The sequence below is a fragment of the Myotis brandtii genome, unplaced genomic scaffold, assembly GCF_000412655.1.
Source record: "Myotis brandtii unplaced genomic scaffold, ASM41265v1 scaffold397, whole genome shotgun sequence".
NCBI lineage: Eukaryota > Metazoa > Chordata > Mammalia > Chiroptera > Vespertilionidae > Myotis > Myotis brandtii.
In genome coordinates, this window is record NW_005365229.1 from 4,221,710 (window position 1) to 4,240,018 (window position 18,309).

At 50.6% G+C, this 18,309-nt stretch overlaps 1 protein-coding gene and 1 long non-coding RNA gene across 5 annotated transcripts in view; one reads left to right on the forward strand and one right to left on the reverse strand.

Moving 5' to 3' along the window:
• The first annotated feature begins 2,763 nt into the window (after positions 1-2,763).
• The window catches only part of TFAP4 (transcription factor AP-4 (activating enhancer binding protein 4)), a 31,950-nt gene continuing 16,404 nt past the window's right edge, over positions 2,764-18,309 (forward strand). The window contains exons 1-2 of one of the 4 annotated variants that reach the window (XM_014545132.1): positions 2,764-2,934; positions 8,693-8,964. In XM_014545132.1, coding sequence (XP_014400618.1) covers positions 8,954-8,964 — 11 coding nt within the window. In that variant the 5' untranslated portion in view covers positions 2,764-2,934; positions 8,693-8,953. Of the gene's footprint in view, positions 2,935-4,191; positions 4,216-8,692; positions 8,965-18,309 lie in introns of those variants that run through there. The other 3 variants (XM_014545135.1, XM_014545134.1, XM_014545133.1) reach the window with 3 other exon arrangements.
• LOC102256711 overlaps positions 17,280-18,309 on the reverse strand; it is a 2,446-nt gene continuing 1,416 nt past the window's right edge. The window contains exon 3 of the long non-coding RNA XR_313977.2: positions 17,280-17,631. This is a non-coding gene — a long non-coding RNA (uncharacterized LOC102256711). The remainder of the gene's footprint in view (positions 17,632-18,309) is intronic.

The following is an 18,309-nucleotide window of genomic DNA, read 5'->3' on the forward strand; positions in this document are numbered from 1 at the left end:
TCAATGATGAGAGAGAATCATTGATCGACTGCCTCCTGTACACCCTTGGACTGGGGATTGAGCCTGCAACCTGGGCATGTGCCCTGACCAGGAATCAAACTGTGACCTCCAAGTTCATAGGTCAACACTCAACCACTGAGCCATGCCAGTCGGGCATAAAATATATTGATTTCAGAGAGGAAGAGAGAGATAGAAACATCAATGATGAGAGAGAATCATTGATCGGCTGCCTCCTGCATGCCCCCTACTGGGGATCGAGCCTGCAACCCACGTGCTCTTGACTAGAATCGAACCTGGGACTCTCCAGTGTCCAGGCCAATGCTCTATCCACTCAGCCAAACCAGCCAGGGCTGAATTATATACTTTAAAATGGTAAATGGTATGGTATGTGAATTACATCTCAATAAAGCTCTTACTCAAAAAATATTAGCCAGACTTTCCTGCATTAATGCTGACAGAAGGCACCAGGAAGTGGATTCAAGAACTTGCTGAGTGATGGGGGAGAATCTTTGTGGTTACATTGCTGTAATTCTCATGAAATGGTTGTGGAGAAGTGATTGTGGAGGAGGCTTTGATTCATCCTTAAGGCCTCAGCTTATGTGATATCCCTGAGCTTGCCCGCCCGCTCCCCCCCAACCTCATAACCCTCCCTTTGTCACTTGCCATCACTCTTAGTCCCCTCTTTCTTTCCTCTTTAGCACTTCCCACACTTGGAATTATTTTCTGGGGAGCCGATTTTGTCTGATTCTTGCTGGGCTGAGTTCCATGAGGCCAGGGGCTTGTCTGTGTCTGGTTTACCCCACAGTAGGTGTTCAATAAATACCTGTAGAGTGAATGAACCCATACAGGGTAGGGAAAAAGTAGTTTATAGTTGTGAGGACCTGAAACACAGAGTCTATTCTTGTATTATTATTTATTAATTATTGTATTATTTCCCATACAAACAATTGTAAACCCACGTTTGCCCCACCCTGTATATACTGATAACTGGGGGAGGTCTGGGCTAGGGTCCATGCTTGCTGCAAGGGAAGAAGTGAGCAGAGTGGATCAGGGTCCTGGCCCCAGTGGCTTTCTTTTTCTCTCTGTTTCAGTTCCAGGAGAATGTCTCTGGAAAGGAAGCCCAAAGCCTGGTCTGGCTGGGAAGAGGGGAGCGGGGTGGGGAGCAGGAATGGGGGCTGGGCGGGCCTGGGGAGGAAGTCTGCAGCCCCAGGCTGCCGAGGGCGTGGTGTCTGTGTTTGCACCTTTGGAATGTGGCTGATTCACTCTGGGGAGAGCCATGTGCAGCCACTGTTGCTGCCTTGGATCTGACATCTGGAGGCTGAATTCCCAGAGGAGACAGATTCTTGCTAAGCAGATGCCAACTTTGAAGGTCAAACTGAGTGATGGAGGTGCTTTAGAAGGAGGTCCAGAGGCCCCCTCCCCCCTGCGCCCCCCCCAGTATTCTGGGAGAGAGGTGAGGCCCCATCCCCAGCCGTGTTCCAGCCCCTAAGCTACCAGAGCTCTGCAGTCAGACCTGTGTTCAAAGGCCAGTTACTTAACAATTCATATAACAGCCAAGGCCGAGGGCCTGGCTGGTCAAGTGCTCAGCAGTGGTGCTGGGACATTGGATTGCATCGCTCCATCCAGTAGGCTCTCTGTCACCCAGCTTGGCTCTCCCTGAGTTCCAGCAAGACCCCAGGCTTCCCTCTTGTTGGGTCTCAGCTCATCCCTGACGCTGATTGGACAGGTCTGGGTCAGGAGCTTACTCCAGCCCAGGGTAGACACCCCTAGTGCCACACAGGGAAAGTGCGAGTGAGGGGTCCCCCAAAGCAACCAATGCCAGGGGGTGGGCAGAAACAGCACACAACCCCACTCGGCTCAGCTGCCTCCATAGGACTGGCTTCTGGGGCTCATGCCAGGCACTGTGCTCAACTTCATGGCTCTTACCTACTGAGTATGCCTATGTTCCTTAAGTTCTCAAAAGCTCATTTTCTTTCTTTCTTTTTACTACTCACCGGAAGATATTTTTTTCCATTGATTTTCAGACAGTGGAAGGACCTGGGGGAGAGAGAGAAACATTGAGGTGAGAGAGACACATCAATTGGTTGCCTCCCTCAGGTGCCTGGTATCAAACCTGCAGCTGAGATATGTGCCCTTGACTGGGAATTGAACCCGAGACCCTTTGGTCCATGGGCTAGCTCTAACCACTGAGCAGTTGGCCAGGGCAGAAGCTCATTTTCTTATCTATGAAATCTCATAGGCTTCTTTTAAAGATTGAATTAGTCAATAAGTGAAAATCCCTTGGTACCTGCTTGGCCCACAGGAGGCAAGGTGCTAACATGTCTAGTTCCCTTTCTCTTCCCTGTATCTAGATATTATGTGATCTGCTCTGTGATGGTGCAGGCAGGTGTGTGCACACATGTGTATGTGTGTACATGTGTGCACATGCATGCAGCATGCCCCTTTCTCTCCTCCAAGGAGTTCTGTATTGTTTGGCTTTCCCCCAGAGGCTTAGGGACTATATAAGACAGAGGGTAGAGGCAGGAGGGAGAGGAAAGGGGTTGAAGGAGAAGTGTATGGGCCTCCCTTGCTGGTCTGCAGGCTCAGGCCTGCCTCTGGGAGTCACCTTGCTATTCCCTCAGTTCTACCTGGGGCTGGAGGGGGCCCAGGCTCTGAGGAGTGGCTGCCTCTGTCCCTCCCATGTCACGTTAAATGCATGTTGGTCATTTGACATTGGGGGACAGCACTGAAACAGGCTTGCTGATCTCATCTTCTCTCCTCTAGAACCCTAGAACCTGGGGGTGAATCAGAGAGGAACCCAGGCTTGGGGCTTCTCCGAAGAAGAAACTGGTGCTCAGAGTATTCTCAGCCTCTGGACGCCTCGGAGAAACCAGGGGCTTCTGGGGAGGCGGAGAGCAGGCCTGCTGTAAGCTTTTCCAGCTTTTGTCAACTGAGGTAAAGCGCCTCTCAGACTCTGCTTGGGGCCGTGGAGCACTAGGCCGAGTGTTCCGCCTCCTTGGCTCAGTGTCTTCCCCTCCTGCCAGTCCTGCTTGGTGCCACACCTCTGAGCTGCCACAGGTCTGTGGGTGCCAGCTCATCCCCACCCAACCACCCAAGTCCTTCGACCCTCATCCCAAACGCCACCACGTGCATCTGTGGTTTTTCTCATCTCCATGGCCATTCTGGCGTTTCGTATAATGGAATCATGCAATATGTGACCCTTTGTGTCTGGCTTCTTTCACTGAGTATCATGTTTTCAAGGTCCATCCATATTGTAACACCTGTCAGTACTTCATTCCTTTTTTTGTTAATCTTCACCCAAGGATATTTTTTCTATTGATTTTTAGAGAGAGTAGAAGGGAGGGAAAGAGATAGAGAAAAATAGATGTGAGAGAGACACATCTATTGTTTGCCTCCTACACATACCTCAACCCAGGGCCAGGGTAGGTGCCCTTGACCAGAATCGAACCCACAACCCTTCAGTCCTTAGGCCAACGCTCTAACCACTGCTCAGGGCTTAACCAGCTAGGGCAGTACTTCATTCTTTTTAATGGTCAAATAATATTCCATTGTGTGGATAGATCAGAATTTGTGTATCCATTCATTGATCAATGGATGTTTGTGTTGTTTCTACCTTTTGTGAATGATGCTGCTATTCCTGTATAGTTTTTTTGGTAAAGATGAAGGTTTTCAATATAAGTGCTTTTTTTTTTTTTTTAATCCTCACCCAAGGACATGCTTAGAGAGTGGAAAGGAGAGAGAAGAGGAGAGGAGAGAGAGAGGGAGAGAGAGAGAAGAGAAGCATCGATGTGAGAGAAACATTGATCAGCTGTATATGTGCCCTGACCGGGAATTGAACCCCCAGCCTTTCTTGGTGCATGGGATGATGTTCCAACCAACTGAGCACTCTGGCTGGGCTCAATATAAGTGTTTTTTTGGTGTTTTTTTTTTACAAATACTTCATTTAATCCTCACAACAGCCCCGTGTGTCAGTGCCGACATGCTCTCCTCCTGCAGATAAGGAAACTGAGGCTCAGAGAGGTGAGTCAAGGTCACACAGCTGGAAGCACTGGGATTCTCTAGCTCTTGGCCATCAGGCCCCATGATGCTACTGAGGTGTTTCGGTTCATTTTCAGCAGAGCCTTGCCAAGTGCTATCCCACAGTAAATGTTGCTTATTCTTCCATGAAGGCTCATGCAGAACTGCAGCCCCAGATGTGCTCCATGCTCTATCATGGTGAGTGCCAGTCATGTGCTCAGTGGTAATCCTGTGGCCCCACAGAAGCACCTCAGGTGGCTATGGGAAGTCCCTACTGTTGCAGATTCATCCACACACCTGGGACTGGGCATTTCCTGCTGCCTCTGAATACATTTTCAGCCTGTATCACCTTGCTTTTCTAGGGGTCCCAAGGCTGTCTTTCATCTCTTGCCTTGGATTTGGCACACAGACATGTGTTTGCCTGCTGGTGACCTTTGCTTCTTCCACCTTCCTTCCCTGTTGTCATACAAGCCATGGTTAAAGTTGGCTCTGCCACTCTGGCTCTGTGGCTTCAGGCAAGTTTCTCAACCTCTGAGCCTCTATTTGCTCATCTGTGGTGGAGCAGTCATAATACTACCTATCGATACACTGATTAGGTGGTTGTGGAACTAAAAAAAGGGAGATGAAGCCCGGCCGGTGTGGCTCAGTGGTTGCGTGTCGACCCATGCACCAAGAGGTTGCTGGTTTGATTCCCGGTCAGGGCACATGCCCAGGTTGTGGGCTTGATTCCCAGTGGGAGTGTGCAGAAGGCAGCTGATCAATGTTTTCCCTCATGTATGTTTCTATCTTTTCTCCTCCCTTCCTCTCTCTGTAAAAATCAATTAAAAAAATCTTTAAAAAAAGACAAGGGAGCCCTAACCGGTTTGGCTCAGTGGCTAGAGCGTCGGTCTGCGGACTGAAGGGTCCCAGGTTTGATTCTAGTCAAGGGCATGTACCTTGGTTGCGGGCACATCCCCAGTGGGGGGTGTGCAGGAGGCAGCTGATCGATGTTTCTCTCTCTCATCGATGTTTCTAACTCTCTATCCCTCTCCCTTCCTCTCTGTAAAAAATCAATAAAATATATTTAAAAAAAAAAAAAGACAAGGGAGATGTGCCCACTCAGTATCCAATTCCTCACACACACTTGGGAAGCCACCCGTCTCTGGTCATTCCTCCCGGCAAAGGCAGGCTGGCACCTGGCCCGGGGAGGGGGCAGGAGCTTTGTGTCTCTCCCAGCCCCTGGGACAGTGGGAGGCTCCCATGACTCAGTTCTGCCCAAGGAGGGGGAAGTCAAGGCCAGGCCTCTGAGGTAGGGGACCCAAGGGACCTCCCTGTCCTCACTCTGCTCTCTGCCCATCTCCCCATCTCCCATCTCCCCATCCAGTGCTTCCGGCAAAGCAGGGCAGGGCCCAATGCATTCTCTGCTGGTTGTCTTGGCCCGGTCCTCCACCCCGTCCCTAGATCTGCAGCACAGACCTGCTGCCCTGTGGACCACCCTGAGTGGGTGCCATCGCCCACAGCCTGAGGCTGGAAAGGCAGTCATTCGGAGGGGATGTGGATCAAGGATGGGAAGACCTCTAGTCGCCAGAGTGGAGCCTCCAGCTCCTGCCAGGGAAACCCTCCCAGCCGCTGCTTAGCCTTTCCCAGCCCTGCCCTCCTCCTTAGCTGCTCACATTTCAGCTTCTGAGTTACTGGCACCACCTTGTGCTGCTGAGGCCACCGCACCAGACAGACGTTAACCCGCCACGTGCTGGCAGTGGGCTCCCTGGAAATAGCGCAGGGGCTCGGGGTCCACAGGGGCTGAGGGAGGAAACAGCTGAAACCAGTCCCTGTGCTCTAGCCTGGCTCCCCTGCTGGGCGTTATCTTGCTCCCTCCTCCCTGTCTGCCCAACTGAAAGCTACGCCTCCCTGACCCCTAGGGGTTGTTCCTTTGGCTGCCTGGACACTGACAGTCGGCCACGGAATGTGGTGTCTCTATCACCAAGTACTTGACCTTGTCCTTTCCTGTAGACTCCGTCTTCTCCCTCCATATTTCTTGCCACACCCAGCTGGGCTCCCCTCTTGCACCTGGACCACTAGTCCCAGTCAGTCTTGAGGCCACAGGAGGTTGTGAGGAGCCTGCAAGGAGCCAGGCGCTGGCACCGACTAGCTGGGACAATCTTGGGCAAGTCCTTGGGGTATTGGATCACAGACGTGGGTGCTGTAGTGAGGATGAAATGGGGAACTTGAGTAAAGCCGCCAGAGCATCAGCTGGCACTTAGAGGCACTCAAGGACTCCTGCCCACATACACTTGGGCCTCCCCCACCACACACACATGCTGGAGCTTTGAGTCCCCCTCCTCCGGAGAGCGACTGCTTCCTGGCTGCCTCGCCTCTCATAGCCTCTCAGGCCTGCTTTCTCATCAGAGCAGACCTCTGTCCCTCCCCTGCCCTGGCCATTCCCAGCCCAGCCCCAGCCTTTTCCATCCGCAGGCAGGACTGGACATCCTGCCTTCTCTCCCTCACCTCGCTCTTCCTCCGAGGAGCTTCAGCTGCCCAGAGAGACATTGGGCACCTCCTCTGAGCTCAACAGCAACCTCAGTTGTCCTCGTCCCCTATCCCTCTGATTTGGACCTTTCTCCTGAACCCCAAATGCTCCCTCCTGGTTTCTTGTGGCCCCTTTGATGATCCTTCACCCTCCCTGCCATACCTCCTTGGTCCCTAGGCTGATTTACTCTCCTTTTATATTGCCCCGAGGCCCCTGAGCTCTCCCCTCCCCTCCCCTGCACTCATGGGAAGGGCCCAGAGGGAGAGTCAGGTCCCAGCTTTCCAGCTATGCCATGCCTCAGGCTCCTGTCTTCTGGGTGGGATCTTCACAGCTGAACTTGTGCTTACCGAGATCAACTGAGATAGCGGTCAGCTGTTTCATTTTAAAAAATATATATATTTTTATTGATTTTAGAGAAGAAGGGAGAGGGAGAGAGAGATAGAAACATCAATGATGAGAGAGAATCATTGATTGGCTGCCTCCTGCACAGATCGAACCTGCAACCCACGCATGTGCCCTTGACCGGAATCAAACCTGGGACCCTTCAGTCCGCAAGCCGACACTCTATCTACTGAGCCAAACCAGCTGGGACAGCCATTTCATTGAAAACCGAGATAGTCCAGCCAGGTGGCCATATGTTGAGTTTTTATTAAGGGAATGCACCTCACTGAAGCAGGCATACCTGGTTCCTCCTTGTTGACATGGTGAAAATATCTTTCCCCAGAGAGATATTTCCCTGGGGAAAGTCCCTCACAGAGGGAGGTGGAGGAGCTGAGTGCTGACCATGGAGGGAAGCGAAGAGGGATGAGGGCAGGAGCACACTCCAGTGGGCTGTAGTAACGGGCCTGAAAGTAGGGAACAGAACCAGAAAGGGGGACAGAGGACACAGGACACATCACAAGTAGACTCCAGCCCCCTCTTTTTTATTTTCACCCAAGGATATGTTTGTTGATTTTAGAGAGAGGGGAAGGGAGAGAGACAGAGAAACATCGATGTGAGAGAGAAACATTGATCTGTTGTCTCCTGTACGCACCCCAACCGGGCATTGGATCTGAAACCTAGTTATGTGCCCTGACCAGGAATCGAACCCATAACCTTCTTGGTGTAGGGGATGATGCTCCAACCAACTGAGCCACCCAGCCAGGGCTCCAGCCCCCTTTTCAAGATCTTGCTAATGAGCAAAGTGAGTCAGATCGGGCTGGACAAAGGAAGTGGGCATCTGGAGGTCAGGACCTTTTGAGCCTTCTGAACAAGCCCAGTGCCTCCAAGATCGGTAAGGCCTTGGGGGTGCCGGAGGCTGGAGCTCAGCCACTTCACCCCAATCTCGGCCTTGACTTCTCTAAATGTGTTCACTCTGCTTGCTCTCTGAGGATCCTTTGTGCCAGGCGCCCTCTAGTGGTTGGGGGACCCCAGCCTTGTTGGCCCAGACATCTCCGTGTCTAGGGTAGGACAGGAGACCAGGGCTTTGGGGGATATTGGGATATGCTCCAAACCCCTGCACGAGTGTCTGACCCCCATTCTGTTTTCCTTGGCGTATTCAGGATCCCCTCCCAAGCAGGGGCTTTTTGCTTCCATGGGGCTTTCATTCCTGACCCAAGAACTTGTATCCACCCCCCACACCCCATCTCCTAAACAGGTTGGGGTCCCACATGTACCAGAGCATGCTGGGGTCTGAAAGGCCATCTGTTCATCCGATCCCTCCCCTCTCCCCCCCACACACACTCATGGCATATTTGCTTAGAGGAAAAGCCTCAAAATAGGATTGGGACCCTAGATTCCTGTTTAGGTTCCATCTCCATTTCTCTGTATGTCATTAGGGAAGTCCCTTAACTTTCTCTGTACCTCCTTCATGTTTCCCTCATCTGTGGTAACGGAATTCTTCTAAGGCCCCCAGTGGCCTTTGCCCTCATATACTCCCCTTTCATGGAGTGGGCAGAACCTGTGAATAGAGCATCACTCCCATGATTAGATTATGCTACTACATTTGCATAGTTGACCTTGAGATAGAGACATTATCCTGATAATGTCAGGCTAACAATATCTACTAGTTTGATCTAATCACATGAGTCTTTTAAAAATAGAGAGTTTTCTCTGGCTGTTTCTGGAAGGGGAAATTGGAGAGATTTGAATCGAGAGAGGGATTCATGCCTGGGACATTCTCTTGTTCAGATGGAGGAGGCCAGGGCACAAGGACCTGAGGATGGCTTCTAGGAGCTGAGAGCCAACCCCAGCCAGTAGCCAGCAAGCCAATGAGACCTCATTCTACAGCCAAAGGGAACTGAATTCTGCCGACGTCCAGTGAAGTTGGAAGAGGACCAGAACTCCAGATGAAATCAAAGCCACAACTGACACCTCAATTTCAGCTGGTGAGACCCTGAACAGGGAACCCAGCCATGCCATGCCTGGCTTTCTGACCTCCTGAACTGTGAGATGATAAACAGGTACCGTTTTAAGCCAATAAATATGTGGAAATTTATTACATGGCAACAGGAAACGAATACATCATTTGTCCAAAGAGAAGAATAGTATTTTAGAAACATGTAAGATAAAAATGAGAAAAATCCATATTACCCCCCCTCCAAGGCTGCTGTGTAGAGTAAAAATCTGCAGCAGCTTCTGTATTTACAGTCCCCCCTCCTGGCTGCAGTTAAACCCACATTCTTAGGGTTCATATCTTTCACCTGAGCTTCCAGCCATTCTGGATGAGGGCACGTTTGTTTTGAGAAGGGCTGTGCTAATGGCACCATCAGAGCAGCCAGATCCCACGTTGGCTGAAGAAAGGAACTCTGGAACCCTCTACTGTAGGGGATCCCTGGACTTTGGCCATCTTTAGGGTCAATAAAGCCATTTAAAAAATAACAGCTGTATTAGATACGATTCACCCATCTGAAGTGTAAAATTGAATGGTTGTAGTCTATTCAGAATTGTGTAACCATCACCACAACCAATTTTAGAACATGCTCTCATTGCCCCGAAAGAATCCCCCGATTAGCACTCGCCCCTCATTTCCTCCTAATGCCCCCTCATTCCCTTGGCAACCACTAATCTTTCTATCTCTATAGATTTGCTTATTCTTGACATTTCATGTAAATGGAATCATACAGTGTGTGACCTGTGCCTGGCTTCTTTCACTTAGTGTCATGTTTCCAGGGCTCATCCATGTTGTGGCATGTGTCAATATTTCATTTCATTTTGTTGTACTTCATTGCTTTTTATGACTGAATAATATTCCATTGTGTAGATGGACCGCTTCTTGTGTACCCATTCCTCATTAAAGCCTGTTGATGACTCTCATTCACTCCTCCGACATGGAATTTGGGGCGGGGCTGTGGGGAGGGGAGCAAAGGGGAGGGAAGGGCACCGAGTGCCAGCTCAGTAGAGGATCTGCATTTCTAACAGGAATCATCCGTGGGCATTTCATTAATTACACTCTTTAAAGAGATCTAATTTTTAAAGGGCAAGCATTCTGCTGGCTGATTTTCACACCACTCGATCCTCTGTGCAGTTGTCTCTGCTGTAAAGCAGGTGAGCCCCGTATTCAATGTCAACATGGCTGTCCCTTTCACCTGCAGCAAGTTTTATTTATTTTTATTATTTAATATATTTTTATTGATTTCAGAGAGGAAAGGAGAGGGAGAAAGAGATAGAAACATCAATGATGAGAGAGAATCATAGATTGACTGCTTCCTACACACCCCGCACCGGGGATTGAGCCCGCAACCCAGGCATGTGCCCTGACCAGGAATCGAACCATGACCTTCTGGTTCATAGGTCAATGCTCAACCACTGAGCCACTCTGGCTGGGCCACCTGCAGCAAGTTTTAACAGGGAGATAGGGCTGGGGGTTTGGCCTCTCCTCTGTCCCTCCTTGTACATCACCAAACTCTGTCATTCTCCCTGGGCCAGCTCAGACGCCTCTGGCCACCACCACCCATGGCAACCTGGTACCAGTAATATATCAACTACACTTATTGATGCCAGGCCTGCCACTAACTTCTCGTGATAGCCTGCAAGCTAGGTGCTGTACGACCTCTGTTTTACAGATGAGGAAACTGGGTAAGGTTGAGGAACTTGCCTGGGGTCACCCTGGAGCTGGGGTTCAGGCAGAGTCTGGATTCTGAACCACACTGCGTAACTACTAGTCCTTTCTGGAACTGTTGTCCAAAGAGCAGGGAGTGTGTGTAGACAGATGAGGGAGGTCTGAGGACTGTGGCCCCAGGGGGTAGCCTCCCAGATGCCAAGAAAAAAAGAATTTCAAGAAGGTCAGATATGGTGAAGACAGAAAACAGAGCCCTTTAGGTCACCAGTGACTTTAGCAAGAGCAGTTCTTATGAAGTTGGTTTTCCAATTTTCCCAGCACCATTTATTGAAGAGGCTTTTTTTTTTTACACTCTATTGTGTGTTTCTGTCTCCTTTGTAGAAAATTATTTGCTCATATACATGTGGTTTTATATCTGTGCTCTCAATTCTGTTCCGTTGATCTGTGTGTCTTTTTTTTTTTTTTCCCGGCCAACACCATGCTGTTTTGATTATCGTAGCTCTGTAGTATAATTTGAAGTCAGGTAGTATGATACCTCTGGCTTCGTTCTTTTTTCTCAGAATTGCTTTGGCTATTTGGGGTCTTTGGTGGTTCCATACAAATCTAATGATTTCTTGTTCTATTTCTTGAAAAAATGACATTGGGATTTTGATGGGGGTTGCATTAAATCTGTATATTGCTTTGGGTAATGTGGCCATTTTATTTTTATTTATTTTTATTTTTTTAAAATATATTTTATTGATTTATTACAGAGAGGAAGGGAGAGAGATAGAGAGCCAGAAACATCGATGAGAGAGATACATCGATCAGCCGCCTCCTGCACATCTCCCACTGGGGATGTGCCCGCAACCCAGGTACATGCATTTTAACTATGTTGATTCTTCCAATCCATGAACATGGGATATTTTTCTATTTTGTTGTCTTTTTCAGTCTCTTTTAATAATGCTTTGTAGTTTTCAGTATATAGGTTTTTTACATCCTTTGTTAAGTTTATTCTTAGGTATTTTATTCTTTTGGTTGCAATTGCAAAAGGAATTTCTTTTTCTGAAGTTTTATGGTTAGTATATAGGAAGGCAGTAGATTTTTGTACACTGATTTTGTATCCTACAACTTTACTGTATTTGTTGTTGTTTCTAATAGTTTTTTTTGTGGCATCTTTAGGGTTATCTATGTGAAGAATCATGTTATCTGCAAAAAGTGACACTTTTACTTCTTCCTTCCCGATCGGGATGACTTTTATTTCTTTCAGTTGCCTTATTGCTCTGGCAGAACTAGCTATACTAATAAAAGGGTAATATGCCTCCCAGCACTGGGATCAGCAGAGCCACGAGGCCTCCCGGCACCGGGATCAGCGTGACAGGGGGCAATGCCCCAACCCCTTGATCGGCCCTGCTCTGTGCATGACGGGGTGGCGCCGCACCCTCCCCATCGACCCTGCCTTGAGTGTGACAGAGGGCGGTGCCCCAACCCCCCCCCCACCCCACGGGCCCTGCTCTGTGCATGACGGGGTGGCGCCGCACCCTCCCCATCGACCCTGCCTTGAGTGTGACAGAGGGCGGTGCCCCAACCCCCCCCCCACCCCACGGGCCCTGCTCTGTGCATGACGGGGTGGCGCCGCACCCTCCCCATCGACCCTGCCTTGAGTGTGACAGAGGGCGGTGCCCCAACCCCCCCCCCACCCCACGGGCCCTGCTCTGTGCATGACGGGGTGGCGCCGCACCCTCCCCATCGACCCTGCCTTGAGTGTGACAGAGGGCGGTGCCCCAACCCCCCCCCCACCCCACGGGCCCTGCTCTGTGCATGACGGGGTGGCGCCGCACCCTCCCCATCGACCCTGCCTTGAGTGTGACAGAGGGCGGTGCCCCAACCCCCCCCCCACCCCACGGGCCCTGCTCTGTGCATGACGGGGTGGCGCCGCACCCTCCCCATCGACCCTGCCTTGAGTGTGACAGAGGGCGGTGCCCCAACCCCCCCCCCACCCCACGGGCCCTGCTCTGTGCATGACGGGGTGGCGCCGCACCCTCCCCATCGACCCTGCCTTGAGTGTGACAGAGGGCGGTGCCCCAACCCCCCCCCCACCCCACGGGCCCTGCTCTGTGCATGACGGGGTGGCGCCGCACCCTCCCCATCGACCCTGCCTTGAGTGTGACAGAGGGCGGTGCCCCAACCCCCCCCCCACCCCACGGGCCCTGCTCTGTGCATGACGGGGTGGCGCCGCACCCTCCCCATCGACCCTGCCTTGAGTGTGACAGAGGGCGGTGCCCCAACCCCCCCCCCACCCCACGGGCCCTGCTCTGTGCATGACGGGGTGGCGCCGCACCCTCCCCATCGACCCTGCCTTGAGTGTGACAGAGGGCGGTGCCCCAACCCCCCCCCCACCCCACGGGCCCTGCTCTGTGCATGACGGGGTGGCGCCGCACCCTCCCCATCGACCCTGCCTTGAGTGTGACAGAGGGCGGTGCCCCAACCCCCCCCCCACCCCACGGGCCCTGCTCTGTGCATGACGGGGTGGCGCCGCACCCTCCCCATCGACCCTGCCTTGAGTGTGACAGAGGGCGGTGCCCCAACCCCCCCCCCACCCCACGGGCCCTGCTCTGTGCATGACGGGGTGGCGCCGCACCCTCCCCATCGACCCTGCCTTGAGTGTGACAGAGGGCGGTGCCCCAACCCCCCCCCCACCCCACGGGCCCTGCTCTGTGCATGACGGGGTGGCGCCGCACCCTCCCCATCGACCCTGCCTTGAGTGTGACAGAGGGCGGTGCCCCAACCCCCCCCCCACCCCACGGGCCCTGCTCTGTGCATGACGGGGTGGCGCCGCACCCTCCCCATCGACCCTGCCTTGAGTGTGACAGAGGGCGGTGCCCCAACCCCCCCCCCACCCCACGGGCCCTGCTCTGTGCATGACGGGGTGGCGCCGCACCCTCCCCATCGACCCTGCCTTGAGTGTGACAGAGGGCGGTGCCCCAACCCCCCCCCCACCCCACGGGCCCTGCTCTGTGCATGACGGGGTGGCGCCGCACCCTCCCCATCGACCCTGCCTTGAGTGTGACAGAGGGCGGTGCCCCAACCCCCCCCCCACCCCACGGGCCCTGCTCTGTGCATGACGGGGTGGCGCCGCACCCTCCCCATCGACCCTGCCTTGAGTGTGACAGAGGGCGGTGCCCCAACCCCCCCCCCACCCCACGGGCCCTGCTCTGTGCATGACGGGGTGGCGCCGCACCCTCCCCATCGACCCTGCCTTGAGTGTGACAGAGGGCGGTGCCCCAACCCCCCCCCCACCCCACGGGCCCTGCTCTGTGCATGACAGGGGGCGGCGCCCCAACTCCCCAATCGGCCCTGCTCTGAGCCCGACCAGGAGCTGCATCTAGGGATTGGGCCTGCCCTTTGCCACCCTGGAGCAGGCCTAAGTCAGCAGGTCGTTATCTCCTGAGGGGTCCCAGACTGCGAGAGGGCACAGGCCGGGCTGAGGGACCCCCCTCTCCCCCGAGTGCACAAATTTTTGTGCACCGGGCCTCTAGTCTATATAATAAAAGCCTAAGCAACCATTACGGCAGAACGACCAGTTGCTATGACATGCACTGACCACCAGGGGGCAGATGCTCAATGCAGGAGCTGCCCCCTTGTGGTCAGTGCATTCCCACAGGGGGAGTGCTGCTCAGCCAGAAGCTGGGCTCATGGCTGGCCTCTCCCACTACCACGGCAGCACTAAGGAGCAGTGAGCTGAGCGGTAAGGAGCAGCAAGCAGGTGGGAGGTAAGGAGCGAGGGGTCCCAGACTGCAAGAGGGCACAGGCCGGGCTGAGGGACCACCCCTCCAGTGCAGGCCTCTAGTGTTGAATAAGAGTGCTGAGAGTGGGCATCCTTGTCTTGTTCTTGATTTTAGAGGAAAAGCTTTCAGGTTTTTACTGTTGAGTATAATGCTGGCTGAAGGCTTGTCATATATGGCCTTTGGTATGTTGAAGTACTTTCCTTCTATTCCTATCTTATTGTTTTAATCATAAATGGATGTTGTATCTTATCAAATGCTTTTTCTGCATCTATTGATAAAATCATATGCTTTTTACCCTTTCTTATGTAATGTGGTGTATTACCTTGATAGATTTGCATATGTTGAACCACCCTTGTGCCCCTGGAATGAACCCCACTTGATTGTGATGTATTATGATTATTTTTGAGGTATTATTGTATTCCATTTGTTACTATTTTGTTTAGATTTTTGCATCTGTATTCATCAGAGATATTAGTCTGTAGTTTTCTTTGTGTTATCCTTGCCAGGTTTGGTATCAGGGTTATGTTGGCCTCATAAAATGTGCTAGGAAGTATTGCCTCTTCAATTATTTTGGAAGAGTTTGAGAAGGATAGGTCTTAAATGTTCTTTGAATATTTGGTAGAATTCACTGGTGAAGTCATCTGGTCCTGGACTTTTGTTTTTTGGGAAATTTTTGATGGTTGTTTCAATTTCCTCATTGCTGATTGGTCTATTTAGATTTTCCAATTCTCATGATTTAGTCTAGGAAGGTTATATATTTCTAGGGATAAGTTTTCTTCTAATTGTTTCCATTTTCTCAGAGAAACAGGATGTGAGGTCATGAGCTGAGAGTGAGGAGCAGGAGGAGGTGATAGAGGTCTTGCTGAAAGGAGAAGGTGGGAGAGAGAATGTACTGGGCAATATAAAGCGACTACTAGCTATCCAAGATCCACTCCAGGATCTTGGTCTGGCATTTAAAAATAAGATCACTTGCCCTTGCCTGGTTTGGCCCAGTGGATAGAGCGTTGGCCTGTGGACCAAAGGGTCCTGGGTTCGATTCCAGTCAAGGGCATGTACCACGTTTGCAGGCTCTGCCCTGGCCCGGGCCCCAGTTGGGGCTGTATGCAGGAGGCAACCAATCGATGTGTTTCTCTCATATTGATGTTTCTCTCTGTCTTTCCCTCTCTTTTCCACTCTTTCTAAAAATCAATGGAAAAATATCCTCAGGTAAGGATTAAAAATAAGGTCACTCAGTAAGGTTGTGGGATTTCCTTTTCCCAGCCCTGTTCTGCTTGGGGGGTAGGTGCAGGGCAGGTGGGGTTATTAGACTTGAAAGGGAAAGTGTATGTAAGATGATTATATTGATAGACTATGAATTCTAAGCCAGATAAGGAGGGAAGTGAGGGAAAACTACTGTGCATAAGCTAAAGCCAGCCCACTGATACATATTTTTTTTAATTGACGAGAGAGAAAAAGAAACATCGCACTTGCTTGCCTCCCATATGTACCCTGACAGGGAATCGAACCCACAACCTTTGGTGTATGGGACGATGCTCCAACTAACTGAGTCACCTGGCCAAGGCTGTTTAACTTTTTTTTTTTTTTTAATATTTTTATTGATTTCAGAGAGGAAGGGAGAGGGAGAGAGAGATAGAAACATCAATGATGAGAGAGAATCATTGTTTGGCTGCCTCCTGCACGCCCCATATTGGGGATTGAGCTCGCAGCCCAGGCATGTGCTCTGACCAGGAATTGAACCAATGACCTCTTGGTTCCTGGGTAGATGCTCAACTGCTGAGCTACACCAGCCGGGTGGCTGTTTTATTTTTTTTAAAAATTGTGGTAAAATATATATAACATTACATTTGCCAACTAAACCATTTTAAAGTGTATGATTCAGTGGCATTAATTACATTCACGATGTTGTACCATCATCACCACTATCTATTTCCAAAAGTTTTCATCACCCCAAACAGGAACTCCATACTCCTTAAGCAATAACTTCCCATTCACTCATCCCTCCAGCCCTTGGTAACCTCTAATCTACTTTCTGTCTTAATGAATTTGCCTATTCTAGATATTTCACATGAGTGGAATCATACAATACTTGATCTTTTGTATTGGTTTATTTCACTTAGCATTATGTTTTCAAGGTTCATCCATGATGTGGTATGTATCAGAACTTCATTCCTTCTTAAGGCTGAATAATATTCTATTGTATGGATAGTCCATGTTTTATTTATCCATTCATCAGTTGATGAACAGTGGGGTGGTTTGTACCTTTTGGCTATTGTGAATAATGATGCTGTGAACTCCACTATACAATGATATGTTTGAGTCACCGTTTTCATTCTTTGCAGAATGAAATTACTGCAGCATATTGTAACCTCTGCTTCATTTTGTAGGGCTCACAAACTAAGAGTGGTGTCGTGGACAGAATAATGCCCCCCCTCCCCCCAAGATACTTATATCCTAATTCCCAGTACTTGTGAATGTTACCTTACAAAGCAAACTTTGAACATGTTTCGGATCTTGAGATTGGGAAATTATTCTGGATTATTTGGGTGGGTCCAAGGCCATCATAGAAAGGAGGCAAGAGAGTCAGAGAAGATGTGATGACAGAAGCAGAAGTTGGAGTGACACACTTTGAAGATGGAGGAAGGGGCCATGAGCCAAGAAATCCGGGCCACTTCCCAGAAGTTGGAAAAGGCAAGGAAATATAATCCCCTGTAGAGCTTTCAAAAGGAACCCAGCCCTGCTGACACCTTGATTTAGCCAAATATAACCCAATTGGACTTCTGACTTCCAGAGAATAAATGTGTTATTTTAAGCTACTAAGTTTATAGTAATTTATTATAATAGCTATAGGAAACCAATACATACAACTTTTATGTGCAGTTTACAGAGAAAGTTTGCTGACTCCTAATTTAGAGCAAGAAGGTACTGTCAGATATCAAGGATCTGAGGGGTTATGCTGAACACCTTCTGAGGGCTCCAGAAAGCACAGTGAACTTGAGTTTAGGAGTTGGGAAGGGGAGGGAAATGGGATCAGATTAAGGGATGTACAGAACCTCCTGGGAATGGAGGTTGGCCTGGATTTTGGGGACTTATTGTGCTACTGCTATAGTAATGGGAGAGAGTTGGAGTGTAGGACTGGGGGCAGTGATGGTATTTCAGGCCTTAGGGCAGGAGCTGCTGATCCAGCTCGAAGGACTTGGGGTTTGTGCATCTGAGGGTTCTCTGTGAGAAGGTGCCTTTTGCAGAAATGGAGAGGCCAGTCTTAGTGACAGAGCTCATGGGGACCAGGCTGGGTCAAGGCAGTTCTGTAGGAAAAGAAAGAGCAAGGGGGTAGATACATTTCTCCCAGCTGTTATTCATTCATTCATTCATTCATCCATCCATCCTGGCACTGTACATGTTGTTCAGTGTATAGTTATGGGGTTCTGTATCCCGTTGTCCCTCAGATATCGTTTCCTGAGCACATTTTCTGTGCCCACAGTTGAGGCCTTCCAGGGACTGTGATGTTAAGTGGCTTAGGCTCTGTCTTTAGGGAAAACTGCCCAACAGTTTGCTTTAGGGATTGGGAAACATGCATGCAAAACTGCTCAACATCTACAAGGTGCTCTCACTATCTAATAACAATAACAATAACAATAATAATCTCTAACTAGAGGCCTGGTGCACAAAATTCATGCACTGGTTAGGGTTGGGGGAGTCCCCTCAGCCCAGGCTGTGCCCACCCTCTTGCAGTCTGGGAGCCTTTGTGGGATGTCTGACTGACAGCTTAGGCCTGGGGAGCGGGCCTAAGCTGGCAGTTGGACATCTGTAGGGCTGCCATGAGCTGGGCTTCTGGCTCAGGGGCACTTCCCCTGTGGTGGGAGCATACTGACCACCAGGGGGCAGCTTCTGCATTGAGTGCCTGCCCCCTGGTGGTCAGTGTGCGTCATAGACCTGTTGTTCTGCTGTTTGGTCAATTTGCATATTAGCCTTTTATTATATAG